This window comes from Rhamphochromis longiceps, linkage group LG11 (genome assembly GCF_057381845.1).
Source record: "Rhamphochromis longiceps isolate RC_006_pf linkage group LG11, R_longiceps_female_GT1.1, whole genome shotgun sequence".
Taxonomy (NCBI): Eukaryota; Metazoa; Chordata; class Actinopteri; order Cichliformes; family Cichlidae; genus Rhamphochromis; species Rhamphochromis longiceps.
This window is the reverse complement of record NC_140567.1, coordinates 27,226,959-27,247,865: the sequence shown is the minus strand read 5'-3', so window position 1 is coordinate 27,247,865 and position 20,907 is coordinate 27,226,959. Positions and strand designations below refer to the sequence as shown.

The 20,907-nt window shown below is 41.5% G+C and overlaps 2 protein-coding genes across 4 annotated transcripts in view; one reads left to right on the top strand and one right to left on the bottom strand.

Moving 5' to 3' along the window:
- cadm4 (cell adhesion molecule 4) overlaps positions 1–15,514 on the top strand; it is a 187,991-nt gene extending 172,477 nt beyond the window's left edge. For 2 of the 3 annotated variants that reach the window (XM_085423434.1, XM_085423433.1), the window contains exons 7-9: positions 2,663–2,779; positions 11,380–11,508; positions 12,708–15,514. In XM_085423434.1, the coding sequence (XP_085279560.1) occupies positions 2,663–2,779; positions 11,380–11,508; positions 12,708–12,817 (356 nt within the window). In that variant the 3' untranslated portion in view covers positions 12,818–15,514. The remainder of the gene's footprint in view (positions 1–2,662; positions 2,780–11,379; positions 11,509–12,707) is intronic. The other variant, XM_085423435.1, reaches the window with a different exon arrangement.
- Positions 15,515–16,920: 1,406 nt separating this feature from the next.
- On the bottom strand, positions 16,921–19,245 carry LOC146659399 (adenosine receptor A1). The gene is made up of 2 exons (XM_085421872.1): positions 18,841–19,245; positions 16,921–18,100 (listed from the first exon to the last, which is right to left on the bottom strand). The coding sequence occupies exons 1-2, from the start codon at positions 19,206–19,208 to the stop codon at positions 17,251–17,253; spliced, it is 1,218 nt and encodes a 405-aa protein (XP_085277998.1). The 5' UTR covers positions 19,209–19,245; the 3' UTR covers positions 16,921–17,250.
- Between the last annotated feature and the right edge of the window lie 1,662 nt (positions 19,246–20,907).

Here is a 20,907-nt window from a genome sequence, read left to right as displayed (position 1 = left end):
TGCGAGTGCCTGTGACGGGGAGGAGAATGTTGTTGATTGTCTGGTGAAAGCCCAAAGGGCTTCCTTATGTAATTGAACTTAGTTGCTGCACTCAGATGAATCGCCAAGACAATAAAACCTATTAGAATTGAATTGCATGAGAGAGTGTGCAAGATGGAGAGAGAGAGAAATGTCTCTCTCCATCTTGGGGAAATAAGTATTATAGTTTTCATATACTTAACACATGTGCATGCACGTGTATGCATGTGAGGGTGCTCGTTTCTGTGAAATACAGAAAGAAGCGAACAGTGGGAAGAATGCAAACTGGAAACTGATTTACAGAAAGTTGCATGGAAAGCAAAGCAAGGGACAAAAAGATGAAAGGGTGGGTACACGGTGAGATAGAGAAGGATATTAGGTGACCAGGGATTAGTCTGTCTCCTCGACTGTTGTAATGAGCCGTCAGGGTAATTGGAATGAAAAAAAAAACAGACCTCCACTTAATGAAGAGAGACTTTCAAAAAAAATAGAATGAGAAGGAAAGTGTAAAAAGGTTAGAGGCAGGGGGCCGAAGAAGCTAGACTGAGATAAAGCCGAGTCGTTTTAGTTTTAAAAAAGAAAAGCTTCAGTGCTATTTTCTTTCACTTGTGACAATGCACCTGACATCCAAGTAAATTTTCTATGAGTTTTCAGGTAATCAGTGTCGACCTTTATGGTCACAGTAGTGGACCTTTGACCAATGTCTAAGCACTCAGTGCGCTAAAAGATAACTGGCTAGACAAGCAGTGCTTTGGGCTAAGCCCTTAAAATAAAGAACACTGAACATGAAAGAATAACAGGGCTCATCCAAAATGGTGGTACCGTATCCTCAGGCGCACTACTGTGAGAATGAGATACGAGGAGAAACGTCATTATCGCAAGTGCCGCCTCATCCATCCCTCGAAATAACATGGGCTGTGTGCCTGATTGGCAGGCGTATAGTGTTAATGAATAACAATATGATGTGGGGAAAAAAGGACGCTATCGGCCAAGAGAACGACAGCTGTATGGCATTCTCCTTAATTAAGTTGAAGAGAGGCAGTGAGGGAACGCAGTCACAGAGGAATGAAACCAGAGAGCCAGCTGAGGCAGCCAAATGAAGGGAAGTGGAGAAGTGGACAAAATGGGTTGGGGAGCGAGGGTGAGGGAAAAAAAGAGTTTTGTTGATAAAGAAAGAAGAAAAGATGAGTGAGACTGAAAAAAATAAGAAAAAAGTTTAAAATAGTGAGCGGGGAACATTTATTTTTTCATGATAGTCAAAAGAAATTAATCAGCGACCAGTTAATTGGTGCAGTGACCTCAGCAATTAATCTTCCGCTCTTAGGCTCAAATGAAATCTACATGCATCCACACACACACATACAAAAGCATATAACATACAGCAACTCATACACTAAAGAGAGATTTAAGTAAATTCTATTTTCTATCAAATTCAATTTGTTCCACTCTCCATTTTACTTTATTTTTCCCGCAGATAACTCTTCATCTTTTGCACAAAATACATTATGCATCATGTAAGTCACGAACACAAGAGAACACCAAGGCTAGTCTTGAAGAAAGGGAAAAAAGGCAGTAGTGGGGGAGGTATTGTGCTGACATAAGAGGAGTGCAAAAAGAGATTGATGATCTCAGGGCCGGTGGGAGAAAGAGAGAAGAGACAGAGGAATACTTACCAATAAATTACTCCTGAACAGAAAGGGCAGCGTGTGTGCATGTGTGTGTGCAATTAGGCATTTGTGTATAAGGACATGTACACTGAGTATGTGTGTTTTCATGCACAAGTGCATTTTCCTCTATTACAAAATAACTTCAGTGTGTGTGTGTGTGTGTGTGTGTGTGTGTGTGTGTGTGTGTGTGTGTGTGTGTGTGTGTGTGTGTGTGTGTGTGTGCCCTACACTGAGCACATAGACTTCCTTGCATGTTGCAGTTTTATATAAATTGTCTGATGAAGTGGCGTATTATTCATTCTGAAAGTGCTGATGCACACACACTCACGCCACCATCTCCCTTTTAGTTCTTGTCAGCCATTATTTTTATCTTTAACAGCACTGAACTTGTCTTTTTCTACCTCTCTACCTACCATTGTGTCTTAGCCATTGATTTGGAGAATGTGTCAAGATCCAAGCTATTGTTCAGCATTGAATGAGACAGTCTCTGCATGGCACTGTTCCATTGGGAATGCATCTGTCACAGACAATGTCTCTGTCTCTCCTGCCATTGTACCATAGAAAATGTGTCAGTGATAGAGAATGTGTTCCTATATATTCCAATTGCTTCACAGATGAATGCCAGTCTGCCAGGTGTAATTCTCATCAGCTGCCACTTTAAAGCATGTTTTTCACATCGTGAGCATCTTTAACCTCCTTAGCTGGTATATAACCTGCCAAAGAACATTGGTAATGTGTTTGTTTATCACTTTTCATGGGTCAGAATATATTTCTTCTTGAAATCTGCATACATTTTGGGGGAAAATGATTACTAATGTTGATATTTTAGTGTTTGAAACAACTGCAGCCACAGAAACGAAAGAAGCATGTGTCATGTTTTACATCCAGTACTAACTTTACTACAAAACACCTTTTAAAATGTCCCTCTGTGTTGTATTTGTATGTCTGTGTTTATCCCATTCCCTGTCTGCCTGTAGATAATGTGTCTGTCACTACCATGGTCCCTTCCACTCCTACTCCTACCACCCCACCAATCACCTCCCATTCTACCACCCCAACCCTCCTACCACCCACCTTGGCCCTGGATCCAGAAGGTAACACACATGCATATCTTTCTTTTCTGGCTTTGCTGCACCCCAATGGGAAAACAGATAACTATGACCTGCAAGGAAGAGATCACATCTGGGTTAGCCTAATTCTTTTCTCCAAAATGACTATACTTAAGTTTAGGGGTTTTTTTTCTAGCTTACCTTTTAAAATTTATTATGGATTTACTACAGAAAATTTTTTGTATTTTTAAACATGGAGCCAAAGAACAGTATAATTAGTAGACTATAATCCCTTTGAGCAGTTGTCCACATCAAAGTAGCAGTACTTGTTGTTGCCACTGAAAGCCTCATGCTTTCTATACATTCTATCTCTTTCATTGTGGCCATTACTAAGGTGTTCAAGTGGATTGTCATTTAATTGCAGGATTTCAGCCCTATTCATTGTCCCTCCACATTTCCCATAGCACTGTGATGCAGTGCTACATGGATTACACTGAAGACTTTTCACAGTTACGGGTTACCATTCTTTTTGTCCCATAATTTAAGCTAAACTGCAAAAAAAAAAAAAAAAAAAAAAAAAAAAAAAAAAAATATATATATATATATACACACACACACACACACACACACACACACATTATAAATATATATAAAATGTATTCACAAATGTAGATAGAAGACAGAGTGCCTAATCTCTCTTGGGTTTCTCCCTAGTCGTTCTTGTGACCCAGCTCTTGCAGGTCATAGTCGCTGCATCTCTCGCCCTGTCATTTCCTTCTCTCCAATGGTGTCCTCCACCGCCCTACCTATACTCCACCTCCCTCCACTCACACATGCAGTCGCACACACTGTACTGCTGCAACCTTCCTTTGCCCTGCATCCACATGAGCGACCCGCCTGCAGACGCTTGGGTATGCACCATGCGCAACCATCTATTCTCTCTTCTCTCATCACTAGCTCTTTGATGCTCCCCCCGACACGCGCTCATTGCCCAGATTTTTACACGTGTGTGTGTGTGTGTGTGTGTGTGTGTGTGTGTGTGTGTGTGTGTGTGTGTGTGTGTGTGTGTGTGTGTGTGTGTGTGGCCTAAGCAGGATTCCATGGTGCTGTTTTTTTTTACCGTTAATGAATCTGCATTAACAGTTAGCAACACACCTAGTTTTAAGCTGACTAATGTTAGCCTATGACAGGATCAGAAGGTGCTACACAAACCTTTATCTGCTTATACACACACAGACTCACAAATGTACATCAAAAGAGAGAAGGAGAGCATGAAAGTAGAAAAGATCAGGGATCCAGGTGTTTGTAATCATATTTGCTCAGATGAGTGTTACGCTGCAGCTATAAGCATGGTTGCTGTGTGCATATTTATAACTGCACACTCTCATTCAGTACGCCGTATCTTTTTTCGTCTACAGAATCTAATTATCTCATTCACTCACAAAAGCACATGCTCACTGTTTTCGTCCTGCTTTCCACACCTTCAGCTCCTCTCTGTCTGCTCTCTGTTTTTTTTAAAAGGAAAGATGAAGCAAAGAGAACAGGAGCATTCTTCTTGTTCTGCTGTTGCCTCTGTCACTATCCGTGACAGGTAGAGGTTGTTCACCTGCTGGGCATGTGTGGAGATGTCATAAAGGGTCTTAAGAAAGTTTCTATTTGGACAGTTTTGTGGATGTTTATTCAATGTGGTGTATCATAAGGACTCCTTAGGGAAACAACTATTTTTTTTAGTCAGTCATTTCCTGTGGTGCTTTGGGCCACTGAGGATTAACAACATATTTTTGGAGATAAAGACAGATCTCTTGAGTATACCTGTTTTTTCTTTTGTTTTGCTTTTCTTTGGCTCCTAAGAAATATTCCTTATTCTCACTGTGTGTCCTCAAATAACTAATATTCATTTAAGTAATAAATATAGATGCAAGTCTTTTGTCATCCACAAAACCAGAAAAGTGATGCAAGTTGCTCAGTAAGACATTTGTCCAAGAGATGCATGTAGAGAAAGGATTTTTTTTTTAGTCATTGATCCTCAGTTTTCTCCTTTCTCTTCTTTTCTTTCACCTCTCCCACAAGTCTCTCTTCTTCTGCTGATATCTATCTGTTAGCACTGTATTAATGATTCATGTTTTAATTCCACTCTATCAAGGTTCAAGAGCTGCATCAATAACTCTGTGTCCTTGCATTCTATTGGCTTTACCAGCTCTTACACTGACTCAGCCCATCAAAAGGCTTTTGTTATCGCCCGCAACTCAGACACAAGTCCAGACTCAAAGACATATGTTTTATTAATTTTTTCACAACAACAAAGAACGAGACAACACAGACAAAGCAAGACAGAGATGCATGGGCTTCATCTGCAACACTTATGAGTTATATTTTATACATGCTAGTAATACCATGTCAAAGAGCAGACAAAAACTATTTCTGTGATTCATTTGCAATATGCCACTAAAAGCATCAGCAGGATTAAAAGAAGTTGCATTTGGAGTCCAGTGGATGGTGTAATGGTATGTTGTGGTAATATGACACAAGTACATATTTATGAACTAAAAAAGTCTTATACCACTAAATAGAGTATACCCATGAGAGGATATTCATCATAGACATAAATCCATACATTCACTGGTGATTTTGTTAGGTACACCTGTCCAACTCCTTGTTTTAGCATCTAATCAGACAATCACACAGCAGTAGCACAATTAATTTAGGCATTCTAGACATGATCTAGACAACCTGCTGAATGAAAGAGAGCATGAAAATGGAGAAGAAAGGTGATTTGAGTGACTTTGATCATGGTTGGTGGTGCCAAATAGGCTGGTCTGAGTATTTCAGAAACCACCGACTGGGATTTTCACACACAATCATCTCTAGGGTTCACAGAGAATCATCCAAAAAAGAGAAAATATCTTTCTGAGAAAATGCCTTATTGGTGCCAGAGGTCAAAGGAGAATGGCCAGAGTGCATCAAGAGGACAGGAACTCAATAGTAACCCAAATAACTACCTGTTACAACGAAGGTGTGCAGAAGAGCGTCTCTGAATGCACAACACATACAACCTTGAAGCATGTAGCAGTCCCTCGGACCAAGGAAGAAATAGAGAGAGCCTCGACGGGTGCAGTAATTTTTACTTTGAGATTCATTCAGAATCTAACAGTGCTGAGGTGCACCAATGCACCGTGAAAACTCGCTCCGCATTCCAAGGGCTGCAAATTGTTAATTTCGCTAGAGTCCGGTATCACGCTGCTTCACGCTTCATTGAGAGCTGCCTACTGGGACATGTGCCACAAAAACCGGTCTGAGCTGGAAGTGCAGCTTGCCGCTAACTAAACAACAGAGCCCTCTACTGGACACTACGCGTAGCTGTTCAGGCTTAGATCAATAAACAAAACTGGACATTTACACTCCCACCAAATCATGTATAACAAACAACATTCTTTACATGATTTCCAGCTTTAACATATGGACATTACGACAAGAACGAACACAATTTCAAATACATCATCAATAAACTTTCGCAAAATACGCCTGATGTGAAAGTATTGATTGAAACATCAATTAGTTATTTTCTAATAGAACTACAAGCTTTTGAACAGGTCGCTCAACTACGTGAGGTTTGTGTGCTGTTCTTTGCTTCTTTATTAAGCCTCGATCGCCAACTTGAAGCTTGACTCTGCGGACCAAACCGTCATCTTCTTCTGGTGCTTCAACCACTCGAGCCAGTTGCCACTGATTTCTGGGAAGCATGTCTTCTTTGATAATGACTATGTCATTGACTTTAAGATTTCGACGTGGTACGTGCCATTTCTGTCTCATAGATATGTTCAGAAGGTACTCTCTTTTCCATCTACTCCAAAACTGCTCAGTGAGATACTGGACTCTGCGCCAACGTTTCCTTGCATATAAGTCCTCTTTCACAAACTTTCCTGGTGGAGGCAGTGCAACCTTTGATTTCATCAATATTAGGTGATTTGGAGTTAGAGGTTCAGGAGATTTAGGATCATTGATTCCATCGACGCTCAGTGGTCGACCATTAACTATAAACATCGCCTCATAGAATAGAGTTCTTAGAGAGCTGTCATCCAGCCTGCCTTGGCATTGAGCAATGGTGGCATTGAGAACATTGCGGATGGTTCGAATCTGTCGTTCCCACACACCTCCGGCATGGCTAGCAGATGGGGCATTGAAGACGAACTCACACTGTTTATTGGCAAGGAATGCTTCTAAGGCATCCATGTCACATTGTTTAAGAGACTCTCTTAGCTCATTTTTGGCTCCAATAAAGTTTGTACCCTGGTCACTGTACAACTTACAAACAGCTCCTCTTAAGCTGATGAAACATCTCAGAGCGTTGATGAAAGAGTCAGTAGAAAGATCCTCAAGCATCTCAATGTGGACTGCACGTGAGGAAAGACATGTAAAGAGGAGTCCGTATCTTTTATGCTCTTTGCGACCTTGTTTTGTGACAAATGGTCCGAAACAGTCCATTCCACAATACATGAAAGGATCTGAGATTTCAACTCGTTCCTTTGGGAGTTCAGACATGCGTTGTTCTTCTGGTGAACGTCTTAGTTTTCGACATTGAACACATTTACTTATTAGTTTTGCAACTTCCTTGCTCCCACCAATCACCCAAAATCCGTTCGATCTGATTTCCATGAGAGTTTGGCTTCTACCTTGATGACAAATCTGTGCATGAAAATGAGCAATGATCAACTTTGTAATGTGATGGTCTTTCGGGAGGATGATGGGGTGCTTAAGTCCCTGACAGAGTGTTGACTTCTTCAGTCTTCCTCCAACACGGAGAAGTCCTTGATCTAGTACTGGATCTACTCTAAACAGGGGACTTGAACTCGGAAGGTTATCTCCCACCTTCAACACTTCCATCTCTTGAGAAAAGGCCTGCTGCTGAAGGAGCTTTATTACTGTGTCAGCAGCTGTTTTCCGTTCATCTACTGTTACAAAGTTTCCATACTGGGCTTTGCTGGATCTCAATCTTTTTATCCTTGCAACCACTTTAAGGAGCATTGACCAGCTTGAAAACCTTGACAAACGGCTGAGGATATTGTCTTGTTCATTTGTTTGAGTTGTGAGAGCTTTGACTGCTTTGACTTCTGGATCCCCTACTAACAACACAGCTGAGGGGCTGGGTTTTTTCGGGTGATATACCCCATGGTGTGGGATGTACCATGCAGTCTTGCCTTCAGACAAAGGAGGTGCTAATTCTGCATCACCACTGCTGATAATGTCTCTCATAAAGGAACAGTAATGTTCATGATACTGTTTATCAGCCCTTAGCCTTTTCTTCAGGTGTTGCAGTCGGACTGTGGCTAGCTTCTTATTGCTGGGAAGCGCTGGTGGATCATTGCCCTTGAAGGGAAGCGGCATCTCATAGTGCCCATCTGGTCTTTGTTTTATTGTATCACTGAGGATTTGTATGAAGCGAACATCATCCTGTGATACATACTTATCCTCATAGTTTCTCTCATTAAAGTCAGTCTCTAGGACTTTGAGTACTTCTGTGGCTGATGGTATGGGCATTTCTTTGACTGTGATCCTGTGCACATAACTCTGGTTACCTTCTCTGTCTAGGTGAGGATTACCAGAACCAATAATACTCCATCCTAGTAGGGTTCTTTGTGCGAAAGGTTCGTTTATTTTGCCTGTGACGATCTCTAGGGGGGCTAGTGCTGATGGGCAGTCATAACCAATCAATAGACCTACTTCACAGTTCTGTAATGGCTGTAACTTGTTAGCTAAGCCTTCAAGGTGTGGCCACTGAAGTGCCGTTTCCTTGGTAGGGATATGAGACTTGTCAACTGGGATAAAGTCACGAGAGTAGGCTTGTTCTATTTGGACACGAGTCTCAGAATCAAACCCACGCACCTGTAAGTTGTTGGCAAGTTTACTTGCAACGACTGTGTCGACGGAAGTCATGGTGCTTGTTTAGTTAGCTTGCCGCTAACTAAACAACAGAGCCCTCTACTGGACACTACGCGTAGCTGTTCAGGCTTAGATCAATAAACAAAACTGGACATTTACAAAGCAGATGGGCTAAAGCAGAAGAAGTGGTTCCCACTGGGTGTAATTCCTACCAGCTACAATTTGGCATGTCTGATGAGTCTCGATTTCTGCTGCGACAGAATGTGGTGTAAGCATGGATCCAACCTGTCTCGTATCAGTGGCTCAGTCTCCTGGTGTAGTGGTTTAATGGAGTGTGGAATATTTCTTTAAAACAACTTGGGCCCAGTAGTACCAAATGAACATGTTTAAACACCAAAGCCTATCTGAGTATTGTTGCTGACCAACTCCATCCCTTTATGACCACTGTGTCACCACCTTCTGATGTTTCTGATGCATCCAGCAGTACACCATACCATGTCACAAAGCTCAAATCATCTCCCTAAGTCCACTGTACTCAAACGGCCTGCCCAGTCACGGGATCTTAATCCAATAGATCATAACCCAAAATATCTATGGAACGTTTTTAGCACCCAGTTGAATCTATGCCATAAGAATTAAAGACAGTTCTTAAAGAAAACCAATTCAACCAAGTACTAGCAAGGTGTACCTAACAAAGTGTTGGGTGTATTAATGTATGTACTAAAAATGGAAAAATGAAAGAGTAAGTGGTTATTAACTTTGACATGAATATGCATAGGTTCCTTAACATATGACATCTACATACAAACAAAAAGTACCTTGCCTGTGTGTGTGTGTGTGTGTGGGGGGGGGGGGGGTCAGAGTGTGACCCCATTAATGACTTCCCTAAACCTGCTGGTCTGGAAGTCCAACAGTTCATCTAAACAAAAGGCACTTAGCCTAAAACAGATATAGCCACGTTTATCCTACCATAAAACAATAAAACAAGGTACGACCTCTTCCCATGCTCCCAGGATGTAGGTGTGCATTCCAATGCACACCAAGCCTTTGCAGCCTGCTAAAGATCACACATCCTATCACTACACAATTGATTATACACCTCTAAGCATATATGGTTAAATATTTCTAAGCATAAATGACAATCAACAATACAAAACCTAACACACTCCTAGCTTATTTTGCTTTATTATGTTCTGTAAAAATGCAACAGCACATAGGTTCATTAGTGCTCAAAACTAAAAAATGTTTCTTTGTGCCAATGTGGGAGTCAGGGGGCCTTTTCTCCATCCAGTGAAGAACAATTCACATCCTTGCAAGAAGCACACATTTAAAGTTAGCTCTCTGGTGGATAATTAGAGCTGTCCTGTAAATTCAGGAGAAACAAGGCTGATTCCAATTATCTTAATTCTCTCTATCTCTGCATCTGTGCATGTAAATACCTGAGTGTCTTTTTTTGCTGTTGTTTTGCCAGGATGTACTACTGAAATTGTATAAAGACACACATAAACACAATCATTTCCTTTGGGTTTAGCTAAATGATCTGCAACAGGTGCAACTAACAATAAAGCTTTTGACTTTTGAGTAATCTTAATTTTGACAAACTGCTTAAAGGGCAGCATGGTGGCACGGTGGTTAGCACTGTTGCCGCACAGCAAGAAGGTCCTGAGTTCAATTCCAACATCAGGCCGGGGTCTTTCTGTGTGGAGTTTGCATGTTCTCCCCGTGTCTGCGTGGGTTCCCTCCGGGTACTCCGGCTTCCTCCCACCGTCCAAAGACATGCAGCTTGTGGGGATAGGTTAATTGGATAACCCAAATTGTCACTAGGTGTGAATGTGCAAATGAATGTGAGTGCGAATGGTTGTTTGTCCCTGTGTGTTAGCCTTGCGACAGACTGGCGACCTGTCCAGGGTGTACCCCGCCTCTCGCCCTATGACAGCTGGGATAGGCTCCAGTGCCCCCCGCGACCCTGAAAAGGATAAGCGGAAGCGAATGGATGGAATGGATGGATGCTTAAAGGGGAGCATGACATCTCAGAGCACTAATCGTGTGTGTGTGTGTGAGAGAGACAGAGAGTGTGTGTGACTTAACAAATTCTTCTATTTTCATTTTCTGTCATTTGACTGTTTGATTGATTGACCGATCAGATATCAAATGACAAATCTTTTCAATACTAACATGCACTTCTTTCATCATTTCTCATTTTAGCCGTCATTATTTCTTACCACAACTGCAACTTTATACTGCAAATTTTCACATAATTTGTCTTTTTCCAGGTTTTGAGCTCACTTAACTCATTTTGCGGTGAAATGTTTGGTTTCATTTCTGACGACTGCACTGCTTGAGGTGTAAACACAGTTTCCCTCATTCAAAATGCATTGTACTCTTGACAGGTTCCTGAATGGAGTGGTTTTGCAGTGGCTGACATAGGCTACTTATTCCTTTATTCAGTCTCCTCATTTCTTCACCCTTTTCTCACTCATTTTGACTGTCTGGCATTCTGTGGAGTGAGTGGGGGGGTTATGAAAGGTGATAATGCAAGTTCGGCTGAAGATATCGACTTCGCTTTTCTCGTGTCTTGCTCCCTCTTCCAAGCTGATGGAATGTGCTGCCTTTCTTTCTCTTTTATCTCGCCTGCTTTCATTTTTGATCCATTTCTCTCTTTTTTTCCCCTCAGTTTCTTTGCCAGCACTTTTCTTTTCCTTTTTCTCAACATTTCCCTTTATGCAGTCTACCCACACACACTATTTGTCTTTCTTGCTCTTCCTCAGATCCTGGTGCAGTGGTGGAGACTCACAGTGCAGTACCCTATGCAGTGATAGGTGGTGTTCTGGCGCTGCTGGTTTTCACTGTCATCTGTGTCCTCATTGTCACCATCTGGTGCTCTGTCCGACAGAAAGGTAATCCACAGACACACTCAAATTCACATATCAGGTGACACAAAAGTTACTCTCACAAGCATACCTCACATTTTTGGGAATCGGGGTATTTTATCAAATTTCCACAGGCATGTTTTCTCATTTCTCAACTTTCTGACTTAACGCGCTGTGAAAATATTATTGGATTCTAGTTACACTCAGAGTCTGTGAAACTCTGTGTAAAATTGTCAGCAGAAAGCATGCAGGACAGGATGCTCCTCTCCAGCCAGGCACTGTCTGTGATAAACAACCTTGGAAGAGAAAAGGTTGGGTGGGAAATGTAGGTGTGGTCCCCAGTGTTTTATGACTACATGTTAGTGTATCAAGGCTCATCTATTAAAGCAGAGTCGCCGCGTTCCCTATCTTTTTAAGTGCCCTCTGTTGGCAGCCACGTACTATGCACTAAAGCTGCCAAGAAATGATCTAGGAATAGTGCAGCAGGCTGCAACCAGGGTAACTTACCCTATGGCTAGACACACCGTCAGTCAACAGTCAGTATGGCTTGACCGCCAATCAGCATGAAGACAGGACCATTACAACCAATCAGTGTTGAGACAGGGTATTAGGGCTTTGTCTTGGTCCCTTGTGACTGTCAACATGCCAGTCAACCTCTGTGGTGCAACGAATAAGGATGTCAGTCACCCGTGGAGTGAAGGGACACTCCAGCATGAAGATGACTTGAGTGGTTCTTGCTCTCTACAAGTTGTACTACACAGATTCATTAATCATACAGACCTGAGGGGTGGTAAAATGAGTTTAATGGGTTTTCTGAGTGACGCAAACGTGCCATTGTTCTCTTGCACCTAACTTTCCCTCCACCCTTTTCTGCCAATCTCTCTTCCCTCCCTGTCTTTTATTCTCTATTATCTTCTATTATCCTCCCTCTATTACCTCCTCTCCTTGTGACTCTTCTATTCACGCATCCATTCGCCAACTCTGATTTCTGCTGGTAGGCTCATACCGTACACGAGAGCCAATTCTTGCCTGGTATTGACCTAACAATCAGTTAACTAATGAATTAATCAGTCAAAGGTATGCTACGGAGTAATATTAGCACTGACTGGTTTGATTTTGCTGCATGGCACTACAATGATCATGACGCTTTGCCGCCTAACCTTCCCCCTACAATCTCCCTCTTGTCCTCTCTCTCTCTGTCCCCTGCTCTCTTTCTGTTCACTCAGGTTCCTATCTTACCCATGAGGCCAGTGGGTTGGATGAACATGGTGAAGTGCAAGAGGCCTTCCTCAATGGGAACGACGCCAGCCAGGGCAAGAAGGAGTACCTACTGTAGCCCTTCTCCTTCCCTATTCCCTTTTCTTCTGACCTCATACCCTTTCCCCCTTCCTGTCCTTGTGTCCCACCTTATATACAGTATACACACACACGCACGCACGCACACACAAACACAAAATACAATGCGCCATAAGAGGCAGCCTTCTGAAAACGACTGTATACAGATACCGCACACAGCCAATCCATCCTGTTCCAGTCCACTCCATATACATCCTGTAAACAGACATAAACTAGGAGACAGACTGAGAAAAGAGAGCCTCTAGACCCACCAGCCATTAACGACTGTGCCATATACTGTAAGCTGGAGAAACTGGGGAAAATATAGGGAGTGAGAAAGGGAGAGAGGGTGAGGCCACAGAGTTAGGTGAATGTAGACAAAAGCGAAATGATGCCATAATTATTTTGATTGAGAGGGAAACGGGGAGCACAAAGAAAACCGGCACTCTGCCTGTGCAGCCGCCAAAGTGGAAAGGGAATTAGAGGCAGATGACTGCTATAATTCCCCGCCTGGAGAATAGAAGAATCCATTTCACAAAGCTCAATTTTTTAACTGACGGAGACAGTGGGAGCACTGTGTGAGAAGGGAGAGAGGACAAAGGGGAGAGAGAGAGAGTTGACCAGGAGCTTCTGAGTGCTTGATGCTTGAAAATGGATTTTTTTTTTTTAATTGCCAAACCATCTTGGCTACACAGCTTAGCTAATATATAATTCCCTAACAAAACTAAACTGAGTCCCAGGAAGTATCCATACTTTATGAACAAACTAACTGTCCTGTTTTGCTATCCTTGTTGGGTGGCCTGCCAATTTGTAAAAAGAAAAAAAAAAAGAAGCATCTTTTTTCCCCTCTCACTGCGACAGTGGAGGAAATGTGGTCCTCTTTTAATTTGCTTTGCGTTCACCTGTTACAATCCTCTCCCCTTACTCGTATATCTCTCGTTGTCTCTGTATGTCTCTCCCTCTATCACTTCTTCTTTGTTGGCTCCTAATAATGAAAGGATTAGTATTGGGCTGCGTTCCTGAGAAAGAAGAAAGGAATATGACTTGCTAAGGCATTAAAGAAAAGTATAATTATTTTAGAATGTCATTAAGAGGATAAAAAGGTTTAAAACTCTTAATAAGAGGGCCAAGAAGAATCAGAGTGAAAGGACTGAACGAGAGAGTAAAATAGAAGGCTTTTTTCCCTGAATGCTCAAACACATATGCAGATACATGCACACATTCATACGTACAGTAAAACACGTTGACAGTATACATATCTCTGAATTCCTTGTTTGTATAAAAAAGAACTTCGACATAAATTAAATTAAACTTTTAAGAAATAAGAAAACAGTTTACTACTGAAACGCATTATGAGCAACTATACTAACACAGAATACTAGCCTATAGAGGTGCAAAGCCGAACAAACTACTGTCCAGTGATCTTTAAAGAAAATGAAGAAAAGAATAAAAAAAAAACATTTGTCTTTATGAGAAACCAGAGGTCTTATTGATTTTCTATTAATTATTATTATTATTTGAACAATTATGATTGTTGTTACTGTTATTATTATTGCCGTTGTTATTATTATACTTGTAAATGTTAAAGAAATGTACACTTCCCATGGTTTGTTTTGGTTCTACTGTAGAGAAATTGCTGTCATTTTTCACTCTTTTCCTCTTATCTTTCCTCTCTTTCCCAGTCTTTCTCTCTCTTTGTCTCCTGTGCCTAGTTGTCTCTTCTCCTGTCTTTCACTCTTGTTGATTTTACCGTCCATGTGTCATTGTTGATATATAGCTAACTATTTCTTTATAGGGGAAAGATACAAAGCACGACAAAATAAAAAAAGAATCCAAAAATAACTTCGGGTATCAGACTGTTTTTTTTTTTCTTTTTGGGAGAGGCTGGGGGCGAAGGGTGTTTACTGCATAATTAGCTGGTACTGATTTTGAAATCCTGTGAATGCAGAACAGGAGATGTAGCATATGATTAGATCAATGGGGAATAGTGGCGTTATAGGTGGGAAGATAAAGATGAAGGCAGCGGAGCCGGTTAAAACTGGCAGCTCTTTCAGAATAAACAAAACAGATGCTTGTGTGGCAGTGCTAATGAATCATGAGAGCAGATAGCAGGCAAGAAAAGGTGACAGGAGGGTTGATTCAGACGCACGCAGAAAAATATGACTCTGCCATTAACTTTCACGCAATCAATACCCGATTCTGTCGGGAAGCACTCAACATGTCCATCTGTGTGCAGGGCTAGATTTGAAAGCTGCTGGAGGTCGCAGGGTGATAGATCGATGTGTTTTCTTCTATCGATGGCAAAGCTCCTTGGTCGCCTGTCATAAAGACAGATTGTCAAACGGCAATCAAAGTAATGGACTTGCCAGGCGCTACCAGCATGAGTTGACACTCTGGCCAGCAAACAATTCAGTCGAAACTAGACATATCTTGAGTTTATGATGATGCAACAGTACCACTGGAAGCGCTTGCTATCAAACTCACTGTGGTCGATGAGTAATAAAACTGAGAATATTGCCCCTTTTTTATGTCTTAAAAAACAGAAGTGTGTGTCCTTCAAACAAAGGTTTCATCTGTTTGTTTTCCTGTGGGATACACAGCACTCAGTCTGGTTGTCTTTGTTGGTTGTTTGATGCTGATATTTCTGCTCGTCCTCACAGAGGGGAGAAAGAAAAAATAAAACTCTACAAAAAGTAAACTTTTTAGTTCACAGTTGTGTTTGTGTTTGTGTTCCCCTATAGAGTCCTCATAATCACACGGAAATTCACAGCATTGACTGTTGGCTGGGTAGGCTTTCTGGGAAACTAGGCTGGACATACTTATAACACAATTCATATGGTATTTCTGAAAGCAATACGACCACCACTGTGATCGTGGAGGGTGATTATCAAATCGAAAAACATAAAAATCGAAAAAGTGGAAAGTAACAAGCCATCAGTTCTTAATCCACTTCTATTTATGGCACGCAGTGAATGTACCAAAATATGGCTAATAATATGACAGGAAAAAGTATGAATAACTCATATAGCTTTTCTCTGACGTTGGTTTCACAAATTAATCCCCTGGAACGGGTTCACATCAGAGAATTTCCCATTTGTGAGAGTCATATTTCATTTTTACAATTTGCAGCTAATATTTGACTTCAGTTCAAAAGGAAAAAAAGTAATTTTATTTTACTGCCAACATGCATGATTGTATCAGTCCTTTCTCTTTGGTTTCACCAGCGACCCTAGCATGGCAAAGAGGTGACAGAGTAGCTTGAAGCGCAGGTTACTGAAGTTTCCAAGCTGCGTATAATCAGGAAGTAGGGAGCTTCCAAGCAGGCAAAACAATTGAATATGCACCTGTGCCAGGGAAGCTGGAGAAATTTAATTCTTCACTGAGTGATATTTTTTTACCCCAGACATTACTACATTTCTTTGTCAATAATGTGTTCCAGGGAAAGGTTTTTTTTTTTTTTTTGCAATGACATGAAGCATACCAGTCTGTGTATTTTCTGAATACATTAAGATAAAACTGAAAGTGCTGAAGGATTTGAAAAGTGAGAAAATGAATAAAAAATAGGCACAAGAGCTATAGAAAGCTGGAGAGACAGAGCAGGTCTATGATCATGAGAAACAGGGGGGAAATGTAAATTAGGGTGACCATATTTTGATTTCCAAAAAAGAGAACACTTGGCCCAGCCAAGAAGAACTTCAATAATGAATGGTGAAATAAAAAAAATGTCATATAGGTTTTTACAAGTCAACAAGTGCAAAAAAGAGGACAGTTGGTCACCCTAATGTAAATGGCATGTTCACTGTCATACATATGTCCTATGCAGAGGGAGATGGATTGCTACTGTTTTCTCCATCACTGATTTCTTAATACTAACATGCTTCAAGATGAACAATCCAATTAGTGTGAATAAGGACCTTTTTATTACAAGAGAGAATCGTATTGTATTTACAAGTTTAATCAAAGCAGCCATGAAAATTGTGTCATAACCAGGTTAATTATGTTTTCCTTACAATCCCACCTTCTCTCTAGACCACTACTGAAGGTTTAATTAAATGCTGTCACTCATATATCTACATTACTGGTGGTTGGCTTAGTAGAGATTTAAAGCAGGCTTAGAATAAGACCCATAGGAAGAGCAGTCAAAGAAAACAGACATCTGTGATCAGGATAGTAGTTATCACCTAGAGACTTAATTTTCTCACTGACATTTGGTGTGGGACCTGATAATTAACTGGCCTGATCATTTGCTAGTTATGCATTATGTGTGTATACAAGGTTGCAGATTGCTTAAAAGCCAGCAACAAACAGAAATATGCCACATTTCTTCAGTCCACAGGTCATTTGTTTCCAATACTAACTATTTTTTACGCACACGAAACATGGAGGGAATGTTGCTCTATCTGCTGTGAACAATAGCCCAGATCTTCCAAGAATTTAGACCTCTGGGCACACTTTGGCTTTAAGGGAGTGTTTGGCTGAAGACCATGGAGCTGCCTGCATCGCCTCACACAGTGCTATACGTACAGATTTCCCTCTGGACTGGGCTACTGCAGGTGGAAGGTTGGTAACAGTTAGAGGGAATGATGCCTGTTCTCCCCCCATGTGTTTCCTAGGAGGAGTGAAAAGGATCTGGGGCACAAGACTGTAGAGCTGGAAGAGGAACAAGGCAAATATACGAACCCAGTGAGGAACATAAGTACTCGGGGTAAAAAGCAGGAGAGCGTGGATAATGTGGAGTGGCAGGCACAGCAGAACTAAAAGGGAGAGGGAGAGGGCCAGGGAGCGGGCCAAGCAGGAGTCATGTTTTGGGGGATCTGCATGACTAAAAGGAGTCTTCCTCTGCTTCATGCATAGCAGGTCAATGTAAATGGCCAGGAGCCAAAGCAAGGGGAGGATAAATGCCGTCATCCCGTGAACATAGACCAAGAATTGGGGACTGAGAATAGTGTCAGGAGCACAGAGTGTCCAGTGGCTGCTGTGAATCTCAGCATAGGTAAAGTTGCTCATGTCCTCCACATAAAATTTTGACAAGAAGCCTCCGTATGGAAGGTACTTCCCAATGACTTTGACGTCATACTTAGGGGGTGGGGAAGAGGTAAGATGGGGTGAAGAAGTTGTCCAGTTACCATCCAACTCAAGACCCACTGTGCCTGGGTCCGTACTGCTCGTGCTGGCGTTGAGGACATCTGTGCCGATGAACTGAGCAAAGGAGGAGAGAACAGAGGCCACCCAGCACAACAGAACTACACCCAGAGTTCGCTGACGAGTGACCACTGTGGAGTATCTGGCATCCAAAGACATGAAAAACAACAACAACATATTAGCGTGGAGTTAATACTGAGACTCAATAGTACTTGATAAGAAATTAGGACATCACCAAGATGATTGTTCCTAACTGACTCCTGTCTACCACCAACTCCAAAAATACAAAATGGCACGCCGTACATCTTTGAAGAAAGTATTTTCAGTCTAAAATGAATTTCTGATTTTCCATTCAAGTCCGAATTTGTGGGTCACTGTCAATCAAACATCTAAGAGCCTTGGAGCCAATTGATATTTACTCACCATCACTCACATCGCATCACAAGCAGTTCGCAATAAGAACATCTTTATGAGCACTGAACAAACAGGTTGTTTTACTACATACAAAGGTGTGCCTTGACTTTTTTTTCCCCCTTTTGCACTTATATTGATTTCTTTCTCTCATTTTTGCTAAAAGCATGCTTACAAATCTTGGTTGACTCTTGCCACCCACATATTCACCCTTTCCCACACATATACAAAAATGTATTAAACCACTCTTTTCATTTTTGAAGTTTTATTTTACTTTGAAAATGAGTCTTATATAAGAAATGTCTGCTTTTGTGTATTTTTTGTTGTGTGTGTGTGTGCGTGTGTGTGTGTGTGTGTGTGTGTGCGTGTGTGTGTGTGTGTGTGTGTGTGTGTGTGTGTCTGCTTAAACTTTGAAACTGAAATTGAAAACTTGTGTCCTTTTTCCTCTACTGATCAAACTGTTACGCTCACCTGTCTGCCAAACGATGGTATAGGTGGGTGTCCAGGGTAAGCAGTACCAACAGGAACATTGTAAACTGCCTGACCATCATAGGGCAACACACAAGGGTTATGCAGGTGTACAAACACTGGGAGCTTCGCAGGTTGAGTAACACGTTCAGAGGGAGTCCTGCTGCACCTCCTATGGCTCCGACGCAACCCAGACACAGTCGAAGACAGCATGAAACACTCCCAGGCTGGGGCCTGGCAATCTGGGATCCGTCTTGGACATCAGCCATCGTGCCCTTGCTGGTGACTGCCATGCAAAGCCGCACGCTCACCACAATTATAGATAAAGATAACATGCACTGGCATAGGGAATACAGCCACGTGAACTCCATGTCTGAGGACAATTTTTAAGAAGACAAAGAGACAAAAATTTATGTTTTTACAATTTTGAAAACAAAACAAAACAAAACACTGATGATAATGATGTGGGCAAACATAAATTCAAGAAAATACATATTGATGCTTTCTATGCAAATAAAACCTCCTACTCTACCTGTCACCTCTGCCCTGTGTTCCCATGTGGTTATTGGAGCCAAGACGGCTCCTGGAGCATCGCTTTGACTTGAATTGTAAAAGCGATGGTCAAACACACAGAGAAAGACAAAGAATAGAGGGAAAATAAATGAGAAAGGAGTGACAACGGATGGAGGAAATTGTAAGGTTAAGCAGTGGATTGTGGGTCAGAATACAAAAAACACTCAGCAGAGGGAGAAAAGTACAGTTGTAGAAGGATTTAGAATGTGATGCAAATTTGTGCTAGGGGCAGAGAAGCAGGCAGAAAGGGAGTAGATATTTTGATAGGTATTGGAGAGCTGTAAACGTGTCTGGAGAGTGAAAAGGTCAGACCAGACCAGACTTGACAGAACTTCTCCATGTAGGATGTGAGCACCATGCAAACACATGACAACAAGCACCAAGCTGGGTGGCAACATAGAGTTACACGCTATGTTTTCTCATACCTTGTTCCAATGTTTAATGCACCTCTTTTCTCCCTCTGGCCCACCATATTTCATTCACAGACACATACTTCTTGAAGCACAAACAGTGCTAGACATTTATGCGTAAATAAATGGACAGCAACACTCAGTTACACAAGTGTGCAGTGCCAGTGCCTGATGAGTAATTTTCAGCAAATGTATTCAGACATGATTGACAGCTAATTTTAGTGCGTTTTCAAACAATAGTCTCCCAGAAAGCAGAGTAAATGAATATTGAAATAGCAGATTTGCTGCCTCAATCTGCCACCTGTCCATTCCATGTAATTAGTTTGACCTTTCTGAAACATTTGGTGTTAGTCCTCACTTCCATAATAATCATGACTGGCTAAAATAACCTCTTTATAACACTTCATAATCACTTTACACAGTTGTCTCCTGTCTTACTACTTGAAGGGGCTCAGCAAAATTGATTTACTGAAGTAATTAATGTAGTTCAAATCCACCTTGTGTGAGTTTTCAATTCAAATTGGTAGCTGGACACTCCCAGCGTAATGAATTGCCTTAATTAATCAATTAAGCTCTTTGAAAGTACATAGGGCCAAACTTTTCATCATGGCAACAGTCAATTTGACAGAGTTGAGAAATCAGTGGGTGCCAAAGAGGTGAATTAGATTAAAAAGGTACAGTTACCTGTTGTGAAGCCCCTGCGATGATGAGCTCTAACCTATCGTTGGTTATGACTTGGCTTGCTTTTTTATTCCGCTCAAGGATCTCTATCTCTCCCTCTCACCTCTCAGTCTAACTGTCTGCCCCCACTGACAGCATAAACCTGATTCATAAACCTCTGCTTATCAACCTGCCTTCTATCTCTCCCTTGTCTCTGCAAACATATCAATTGTGTCAATGTTGGAGCATGGCTGCCCTTTCCATCTGATTTGTGCAAAGGGCAACACATTCTCTTCCAGCCAGGGAACTATGTAAATAAGGTACACCCCCCCCCCCCCCCCCCCCCCCATATATACATTTATTATGTTATATATGTAGTTTTCTCTAGATTTTTTTAAAATAAAGAGTAAAACACTATGCAATTCTT

Excerpts from the sequence above, each read along its gene's own strand:
- LOC146659399 (XM_085421872.1), bottom strand. The coding sequence starts at position 19,208 with ATGGAGTTCACGTGGCTGTATTCCCTATGCCAGTGCATGTTATCTTTA. Across the intron at positions 18,101-18,840 it reads TACCATCGTTTGGCAGACAG|ATACTCCACAGTGGTCACTC; the intron begins GTGAGCGTAACA and ends TTTGGATGCCAG.